The sequence below is a fragment of the Pseudonaja textilis genome, chromosome 1, assembly GCF_049901715.1.
Source record: "Pseudonaja textilis isolate UNSWEBS1 chromosome 1, rPseTex1.2, whole genome shotgun sequence".
NCBI classification, from domain to species: Eukaryota; Metazoa; Chordata; class Lepidosauria; order Squamata; family Elapidae; genus Pseudonaja; species Pseudonaja textilis.
The window spans coordinates 266,894,496-266,904,837 of NC_141990.1; the positions used below are offsets into that span (position 1 = coordinate 266,894,496).

The 10,342-nt window shown below is 38.8% G+C and overlaps 1 protein-coding gene across 1 annotated transcript in view; it reads left to right on the forward strand.

Annotated features, from left to right (window-relative positions):
- Positions 1–4,512, forward strand: part of GALNT16 (polypeptide N-acetylgalactosaminyltransferase 16) — a 160,781-nt gene extending 156,269 nt beyond the window's left edge. The window contains exon 15 of the mRNA XM_026708816.2: positions 2,102–4,512. Within this exon, the coding sequence (XP_026564601.2) occupies positions 2,102–2,239 (138 nt within the window). The 3' untranslated portion in view covers positions 2,240–4,512. The remainder of the gene's footprint in view (positions 1–2,101) is intronic.
- The last annotated feature ends 5,830 nt before the right edge of the window (positions 4,513–10,342 follow it).

The following is a 10,342-nucleotide window of genomic DNA, read 5'->3' on the forward strand; positions in this document are numbered from 1 at the left end:
CAACAAACAGAATCTCTGGTCTCCAATTTTCCTAAAGGAAAGGAACGACCTCTAATTAACTATTAAGAGAATGTTCCTGTGCCGATACAAAAATATTGCAGACGATGTTGAAAAGTTTGTCTTCTTAATCCATTTGCAAGGTTTGTTTATATCATCTCTCTGCTGAAAACAAAACTCTTTTGTAATGTTGAGAGTGCTTCTCCAAGAAGTCTTTTTCCCCCTGGCGTAGCTGGCTTGAATTTGTATGTTAAATCTCACCTGGACAATCTCTGTTCCGTTTGCTGTGGAATTATTTAGATTATTGATTATAATTATTTACATTTCAAAATTTTAGGTTGCCCACCTCTGGGAAAATTAACATGTACATATTGTGATCTTTATACTGACCTTTATTTAGAAATACTGTATTCTGAATTCAGAGCCATGGTGGTGCAGTGGTTAGAATTCAGTATTGCAGGCTAAAAATTCACTGCCTCACTACCAGGAATTTGATCCTGACTGGCTCAAGGTTGACTCAGTCTTCCATTCTTCCGAGGATGGTAAAATGGGGACTCAGATTATTGGAGGCAATATGCTGACTCTGTAAACTGCTAGAGAGGGCTGTAAAGCACTATGAAGCAGTATATAAGTCTAAGTGCTATTGCTTTTGGTGTTGCCATTGCTATTCATTTTGCTCTTGAGTGATGCTGTAGTAATTGGAGTGTAGTGTAGAACTGGCAAGGGACCACTTTGGTTTAAGACTGGGGAGATAGTGTATGGCTATATAGCCCAACAAACTCTGGGTAGTTTACACAAAGCTGGCAATGTGCATTTTTCTTACATACCATAATATAAAATATACTGCATACATGAAAGCTATTAGAGTAAACTTAATTCACAATTACAGCTGCAAGAAAATAGATGAGGGGTATAATGTATACATATAAATTGTACATATATTTATAATGTTATTTATAATAAATAATCTAAGGCAGTCCTCAATTTGCAACAGTTCGTTTAGTGACTGTTCAAAGTTACAACAGCATTGAAAAAAGTGGCTTATATCTGTTTTTCACACAACCCTTGTAGTGTCCCTGAGGTCATGTGATCAAAATTCAACCACTTGGCAACTGGTTCATATTTATGATGGTTGCAGTGTCCTGGGTTCATGTGATCCCCTTTTGCGACCTTCTGACAAGCACAGTCAATGGGAAAGCCAGATTCACTTAACAACTAGGTCACTAGCTTAACAACTTCAGTGAATCACTTAACTGGGGCAAGAAAGGTCGTAAATGGGGCAAAACCCACAACAAATGTCTCACTTAACAACATAAATGTTGGTCTCAATTGTGGTTGTAAGTCTAGGATTACCTGTATATATAAAATTATATATATAAATTGTGTTATTTCCAAATTTTGGAAAGGTCTGCACACACTCTACCCCATCTACAGCAGCTGAGACCACATCATTCTTTTCTGCTGTTGTTGCTATTTATTCCTGGTTCATATATTTCGTTAATATCCTGCTTGGTGGATGTGGCAGGGAAAGATACTGTAAAATCCCCATTCCCTCCCCACTCCTGGGGGAAGGATACTGTAAAATCCCCATTCTCTCTTCCCCCACACCAACTAATCTGCTTTCCAGCTCTGTTATCCTGTGCAGGGCAACAAAAGAAGATCCAGCCGATCAGCTGGGACTCGGGAGGCAGAGAAGAGATGGAGGCAGGGCCAGTCAGAGGTGGTATTCTGAACTACTCAAAATTTCCGCTACCGGTTCTCCAGAACTGGTCAGAACCTTGCTTCTTGGGATCTTAAATATAAGTGGTTTTTTAAAAAACATTTCAAATTCCCAATTGGACTTTCCTGGTAGTCTGACATCCAAACACTAACCAATTCTGACTGGCTTAGTTTATGAAGATCAGCCAAAGACCTGAGATTAGAAAAAGACCTAATCAAACTATAAAATGGTAATCTGTGTTAATGAAGAAATTGAAAAATTTTGCTAAATTATTGCTGTAAAGAGGTATTTGGGGACAAAGAGAAAAAAACAGGAAAGAAAGGAAAGAAGAGGAGGACACGTTTCATATGCTCTTGTTTTTCTTTTCTTCTTTCCCCCTTGCAGAAATGGAAGATGAAAGGTAGCTTCATCCAACATTTTGTCAGTGGCCTTTGCTTAGAAAATGAGTCCAGCAGATTAGTGACCAACATCTGTCAGTCGGATATTCTGGGTCAACAGTGGGAGCTGATCCAAGCGACATGATGGTTGCCCAGCATCTTTTGGTTCTGATACCTTTTGCATGAGACTCTGGGAACAGAAGGGGCTAGGGAGGGGTATGAATTCTGGTTTTCCTTAAACCTAAATGTTTTGACTATGATCCTCAGCCAATAACCATTTCAGATGAAATGTCGTTGTTTTTGGATTTATGTTAAAGAAGAAGTCGAAGTTGTATGGCAACATCAGTCGAAATGACCCATCTTGTCCCACTTTGAGTAACAGTGGGAACTGGGTGTGGAAGAATCTGTCTCAGTAACCAGTATGTGTTTAAGCCTGATTGATAGCAGTTCCCTTCCCTTCCTTTGTCTCCAGAGAAACCTGTGGTCTATGATCCCATGGAGTTGCTGTCTGTGACTAATAGGCTCAATGTAAACTCCTGATGCTTTCAGACATGTCACCTCTCATTTTGCATGTGTGTCATACTGTTTGATTTATGGAAAGGATGGTAAGAAAAGGGGACAGACTAGGTTATGGGAAAGTGCAACATTGAGGAAAATTGAGGAAGAGGTAATGCCTTTTTTTTTCTAAATGTGTTCGATTACTGGAGCAGATTGATATTATCCCTTGCAGAGAAAGGGTTCCATGGTTTCTCTGGCAAGTAAGATTGATAAAACTTCAAGAAGAAAGCTAAACTGGTCTTCATCAAGGAAGATATCTGGTATATTTCTTATACTTTAAACCTGAAGCACAGAAACATTGTTAAAAAGGACATGAACAAACGGTCCCTTTTTCTACCCTCTGGAGAGAACACATATTATTTCCTTCTGCTTTCATCAATATGTGCTTGGCATACAATTGTGGGGAAAAGGCAGCTTGTGATAACAATTCTGTATTTTTGCAAACACAGCTTGGGCTGATGGCCAAAGGGTCAACTTGTGCTTGGATTTTTCCACTCAGTCCTTTTAGGTTAATCAAAATTGTATTTCTTCCTAAGGGCCCATCAGCTATTTCTCAGCCTAGTTCTGTCTGGGGAATCTTTTGGAGCCAAGCCCAAAGCAATGCTCTTTTTCCTTATGTGTGTATGTGCTCACTGAAAAACATGAACCTGGACTGTTGGGAAAGATTCTCACAATAATTCCATATCACCCAGTAAAGTGCAAAGAGTGTGACCTTCAGCACCTTTACTGATGGCAAAATGGCAGTGCTTGCTCTGAATTCATTCATGAAAGAAATTTTTTAATGAACATTTGCTTGGGAATCTCAACTGAATAGATCAGAAGGAGTCTGGTAGCATCTTTGCCAACTAATTAATTATGTTAAAAGGCATAAGCTTCCAGTCGCTGCATCTCACTCTATCATAATGATCTGATGAAATGAGATGATCACAAATACTTGTACCTTTTAATAAAATTGGTTAGTTGGAAAAGGTGCCGCCAGATCTCTTCCGGTTTTTGGCTAACATAGACTCACACACCTCTCTTCTTACAAAGTTAGCTGAATAAAGTAGAAGTTACTTCTAAATAAATGCATGGAAGATTGAACTAAACATCATCTATGTGTCAATGGATCCGAGCATTGACTACATTGGTTGAACATCAGCAAAATGTCAACCTGTTTACCAACTGAGGAAGCCATATGCCATAAGTTATCAAATCTGAATTTGAGACAACATATTTGATGGGCCTTTTCTTTTAGTTAATTGTCAAAATATTATGCTCTCTTCCACTCTGGTTTGAAATATGAAAGTAACAGAAGACATAAGTTACACTTAAATGGTCATTATGAGTCTAACTAATGAATTGGTCATTTGCACAACAGGAATACTCTCTGCTTGTCAATCATCTCCAGTATAAGAAAGCATTCCCATATAGACAAAAGTAATATCAGGATTATTCTAACAATATATTTAGGGCAGATAGCTGCAAATGTGAAGAATCAATATCACTAAACTTTAGGAAAATCTTCCCCTCAGTACCTAATTATTTCTAATGGGTTACATTGGACTCTCATGTTGGTGGATGCTGTAGTAGTGACCTGTAAGCATCTCTTCAACTCATTTCTGGGAGAAAATACGAAGAGTGTAGGAGGTTTTTCAAGTTAGTAAATAAAGTTTATGGAGATTCTCAAAATTGTAAGATCACACACTTTGTATAACTTCTGTATTATATATATATAGCAAGAACTGATAACTTTCCTTTAATGTAAGAAAGGGTTTGGTAGTTGCAAAGATTTGAATGTTCATATTATTTATTACAAATGGCATCTTGTATATATCTACCCAGAACAATAAATTCAAGGGAATTTAATACCCAAGAAAAGAGTACAGAATTGCAGTGTAAGGGCATTTTGGGAGTGCAGAAAGACAGGTTGTTCCTATCACCACCAATGGGGGGGAAATTGTGAATCATTCCTTCTGGACAACGTTTTGATAATAAGAAAAAAAAAACGTGACAATGACAGTAGAAAGAAGCAAGGAGGCTACAACTGGAAGACATATCATCTGATCCCCTGTAATATTTGGTGAATTATGTGTCATTTTTGACTTTTAGTGACCACATAGATTTTCTCCATGACAATGTATCCCTGCCTTGTTCTTTCAAGCCTCCCAAAGGTGCACTCATTGCCATCTTAACTAGACTATCCACCTTGTTACTTAAAAGTGAGTGGTTTGCATAACAAAATACTAATCAGAAGCACTCCAGATGTTACACCTGTTTCTAAACTCGATACCAAGACTTTAAGAGGCCTGGGTTTCAATAACAAGCCCAGCCTGGGAATCCCATCCATCCAAGATGCTTCTAGGGATTTTCTATTGTGCAATAACCTTGACATGTATTCCCAGAATACTTTTCAGTGGGGGGAGGGAGTGGAACCAATATAGAGAAAATGGAAAAAACACTATTAAACTTTTCAATTAATAGCATTACCAGTATCAAAAAGAAATCCTAGGAAGATGACAGTAGGCAAGCAATGATATCCAGATTTTTTTTAAAAAAAATTCAAAGTAATGCTACTCCTATCCAATGCTTAAGAGCATAAGCTGATGTTAGGAAGAAGCATAAGATTAATTCATCCTAACATCTTTTCAGCCAGAGAAGCGCATTTTAAGTCTATGACACACACACACACACACACCCATATGGGTCTCAAGCCCTCTTTTATTACAGTCCCCAGAAAGTATGACACTGAAATACAGGACCATGAATTCCTCCTGAATGTTTGGAGAGAAAATACCAAAAAGATGCTCAAGGTTTGTTTAAACTTATCTTAGTAAAACCAGAAACAACTTGTCTTAAATAGCCTGGAAATCCTGGTTTCATCAAGCTATTCACCACTGTTGCCCTCTAAAGCCTATATATGCCAAAAGGTTGCCAATTTTGCTTCAGAAAGAGGCCTCTGATTCAGACTCACATTTGTGCTCATGCTTGCAAATGGTGTTACTTACTAGTTTTGAAGGGCATTAATCCAAGTGGAAGGTAGGGATGGCTGGAATATAGGCATCCACAAAAAGGATGATGAAACGTGGATCATAATGTCAACTCTGTCACTTACATTTTTGTGTGCAATGTTACAATACCAAGAAAGTATCAACATCGCTTGCTCAAATGTCAGTTTTGATTTTCTAAAGATACCAATATGTGGTCTAGAAGTGTTCGTGTAAACTGATATTTGGGTGAAGGCTGGTGGTGCCTTGAACATGACAGCTTGCCATTTAATTTTTTATCATTATTAAAATCAGATAGGTCAGGGAACTTAGTGAGTATCAAGAACATCATCTGTGGGGATGCTCATGCTCAAGGACATCACATTGCCTATTCCAGTACACAATATTTTCATCAATGACTCACCAATATGTTTTTGGTCATGCTTTTGAAAATTAAAAGTCTTCAGCTCGTAAATGGAGCCAAACAATGAACAGTGTCTTGATTGCAAGAAACGGGGTGGAGGGAGAGTAGTGGGTTTATAAACAAACAAATGAATATAATGCCATCCACTATCCACTGAATGTGCAGGATAGAGAATTATCAAAATCTACTGAATGGGGCTCCAAAATGAAATCCCAAATTTTTTTGGAAGGGTTTATATTCCCCCCCCTTCTTCTTTCATTAAAAACGCACTTTGTCAAAAGTAATTTATGTCAACATATTTTTTCTTCTCTTTTTAACCAAAGCATGTACCAGAACTTGTCTGTTAAGATGCTAGAATAAACTCCACTTCTAAAAGTTATGTTTCTTGGCCTTCATTTGCATAAATTGGCCAGCCTTTCCAAGCTTTCAGATGGACCTCCAGCATCACTCAGGAATTGCTTTTCCATTAATCAGCTAGAAGAACTAGAAGAGTAGTCACAGAAAGTACTTAATTTAACAGCATTTCCTACCTGCATAGGCAAAATCTCATCCTAACAAACCCGAAAGCTGTTCAGGAAATTCTCCTTCTCTCTGCAATTGCTCTTTCATTAATCTACCTTATTCCTTTCTTTGAAATTGCTTAATCACTTGCTTCCTGTTCACTATATCATGCCTACCTTGTGATTAATTAATCTTTTCCTGTTCTCTGCACAGGAAACTTTAATTACTGTTTTTCCCTTAGCAGCAAGAACAACCATTGGCTAAAGTTTATATTCCTATTATTTTTGGTATTAGAACTGTAAACATTAATTTGTCAGAAAAAAATTTATAAAGTCTCTTCTTAGAAATTTGCCTTTCTGGCAAAAAAGCACCTTAGTGAACTGAATAAATCAAATAGTATATCTGGAGAGGTTTGGAGTCATCAAGGGAATTTTTTTTCTCTCCTCTTTTTCTTTCCTGGCAATGCTGAGCTTTTTAAATTATTTATAATTATTAGGATCAAATGGGCATACAGAGGTACAGCCTCTCAATTCAAGAGATACTGTCAACAACTTGCTGAGAATTAAAGGATAAAAAAACACTAGTTATTGCAATGACCGCCTATTTCTGGTTGGTATCTTCAGGAAGGCCACAAAACAATTTTTAAAAAAAATCCTCATATAATCCTGGCTGTGGAATTCTGGGAGTTGAAATCCATACATCTTCCACAAGCTGCCAAGGTTGAGAAATACCGCTCTATGGAATTCGTTGCCACAAGGGCTGGTGTCTATTATGTAGTTTTAAAACTTAAATTAGACAAGAAAGACGGTATCTCCATGAGGACTGTGGAATCTCCATAGCTAGAAGATAATTATTTGATCTGTAATCCATCTTTTCACTTGCATCCAAGGCAATTACTGAGTATCCAAAATTGGAGCATAGCTATAGGACAGGGGCAGAGCTGGCTGGAGAATTCTGGGAGTTGAAGTCCACAAGTCTTAAAGTTGCCAAGTTTGGAAACCTCTGCTATAGGAGAAGGCTTTGGTTTTTAGTTTTTACTTGCTGTTTTTCCAGAGACATCTTTTTGATCATTGCAAGGAAGTAGAATGCAAAAGACAAAGAAAAACTTAGTGGCTGCATAGCCTGATCTTAACCATGTTGCTGTTATTATATGGTTATAGACATAATTATCCTGAATGTTTATTTTTACTTTTATTTGTGGTTTCGGTGGGTATCACTGAATAAGAAACTAATTAATTATCGCTGGTAATATTTCCATGGAAACCAATGCAAAGCATTCTGCAATGTACCCTGGGAACTAAGCCATTGTTGATCTAGATGAAAATGCAATACAGCCGTGTGTAAAATTAAGGTCTGTATATGAAGGGGTTGCCAATTTCAAATACTTTATCCTTTCATTTAAGGATCCTATGTTTGGGGTTAGGTTTTCCCCCCCCTATAATTTCATGTTCCATCTAGATGTGTTGGTAGATCTCTTAGAGAATTTCAATGGCTGGTCAAAGGCTTTCTGCTCCCAGTGGTTTCACAATGGCAACAAAAACGTCAAACTATCATGAAAGCTCTTTAAATTTAGTTTTGGAATGCAATTAATCCCCCCAGACTGTATATATGATCAGGGGCAGCTTGTTCCTTGGTCCCATCCATGCAGTCTTCAAGTATTACTTTGCATCTAATGAACAGCCTTTAGAATCGTTGCAAGGAAAGCAAGACTCTAAATCTGGATCAATCCCACCCCAGCTTTTATCCATACAGTACAGCAACATTTATTGCTCCTCTTAATCTGGCATTCCATCATTGTCTATAATTATATTGCTGATTCTTCTAGGCACAAAATGTTAAGTGATGTAACCAGTCTATTCGAATGTAGATCTTTGGGAATAAGCTCTTAGGATTAAAAAAAAAAATATCTTTGAGGAATGGAATTTTATGAAAGTTATGGAAACCCTGTCCGTACTGGTTCTCTTGAGCTCCTTGGACTAAAAGTCTTCTCTCTACCAGACAGGCATTAAATTGGGAGATATGACTTAAATAAAGGTCATCCATCTAATCAGATCTGGTCTCCTGCACCTTTTGAATTTTATCACTAACACAGGTGGTTAAAATAAAATCTGCAAGTAAAAGACACTGGCATTTAAAACCATTTTTAGCAGGACAAATCCTTTGCCTGATTTGATCTGCAGTGGTGAATAGCGCTCCAGGGTTTTGAGCAAGTCTCACACATTCCTCACCCTTTTTAAGTTGAGATACTGAGGGAAGGTCCTAGAGGTTTTGGCCGATATAGCTTGTCCTCTGAACCAGGGGTCGCCAACCTTTTGGACCTCAGGGACCACCAAACTCATAATTTTAAATCCCACGGACCACTAATATGAATTTTGACTGATGGTGGCTTGCTGATGTTGGTGGGAAAGTCGGTCCCATATTCCAGAGCAGCAGTAGTCACAGAACTGGCTCTTTGGTCATCCAGAGCAGCTGCTCCTCTACCCGGGTGCACCAGCCTGCTATGGACTGGAGGAACTGCTCCGGGATGACCAAAGGGCCAATTCTGCAGCTCTGGAACATGGGACCGACTTTCCCACCAATGTCAGCAAACCACCCCAGGGTGGATTTCCCTCCACCGCCATTGGTTTTACCTTCCAATTCCAGCTCATGTGGCTCTACTCAAGGTAAGGTTTGTGCTCGGCTGAAGGGTGGGGGCCAGTGGGTGGGTGGGCCATATGAGCGATGCAGCCTTGTGTTCCCCATGTAGCCTGGATTAATTGCTTTGGGGGAAATGCTTTGGGGGGATATTTCTCTGCGGACCACCAAAACTTTCCCGTGGACCACCAATGGTCCCCGGCCCACTGGTTGGCGACTGAACTATCCCATAAAGGCTCACAGACAAGGAACTAACTGGCATTGAAAGGTTATCTTGGGACTATGGTAATTGAGGGTCACAATCCCTTGTCATTAGCTTAACCCAAATGAGTAACTCTTAAGTCCTCCCTAAGTTGAGGCAAGGGGAGGGAAAGATGGCAGCAACACCAGGAAATGGTGTGGTGAACACTCGCTCTTTTACAATAAGTCACTGTGATATATTTTTTTAAGGGTAGAAATATTGAGAGATTCAAAATTTTAATCCTATCATCACTTTTCAAGGGTGAAGCTTGAGAAGTTTTGAGCCATGTAGAGAGGCGTGCCTGTACCTGGGCCAAGACGGTTGTGTAATTCAGATCCTTTCCTTGCACTGTGGATGTGAAAGATTGAGTACAAGAGGAGGAAGATCACACCATGTTTCATTGAAACCATAATAATTGGCTTCCAGCTTTTAAAGAAAGAGGAACAATAAACAATAAAGAGGGAGATCTTTTATGACCATTTTGAATGGTGGGGCAAGAAACTCTAAAACTCTCTGATTTGCTCTTGGGATCTTGGGACCACATAAAGAAAACCGGTTACTAGTTGGAAAAGCCAATTTATTTTTAAGGAACTCTTTGCTTTCTACAGGCAGCAGGGTGCTGGAAATAGCTGTTGTTTCTTATTAGCAAGCAGAGAAGTGCTGATGGAATTAAGTGCCTATCACCTGGTTACTTTGTGTAATTTCATTATTATCTTTGCCTTAGTCAATGGATTTTCCTGACTGGATTTTCACTGGCTCTAGTCAATTTCACTCTGCCTTTGGTAATGGTGAGCAATACTTCTTTCTTTTCACCAGGGAAAGGATTAGTGTGAGGAGGGGAGCTTTATTTAGGGGCAGGAATATTTCCTTTGGGGTTTACAGGATTAGGTAAAGTGGAGAACAGAACCTGATTCTTGTCATGTT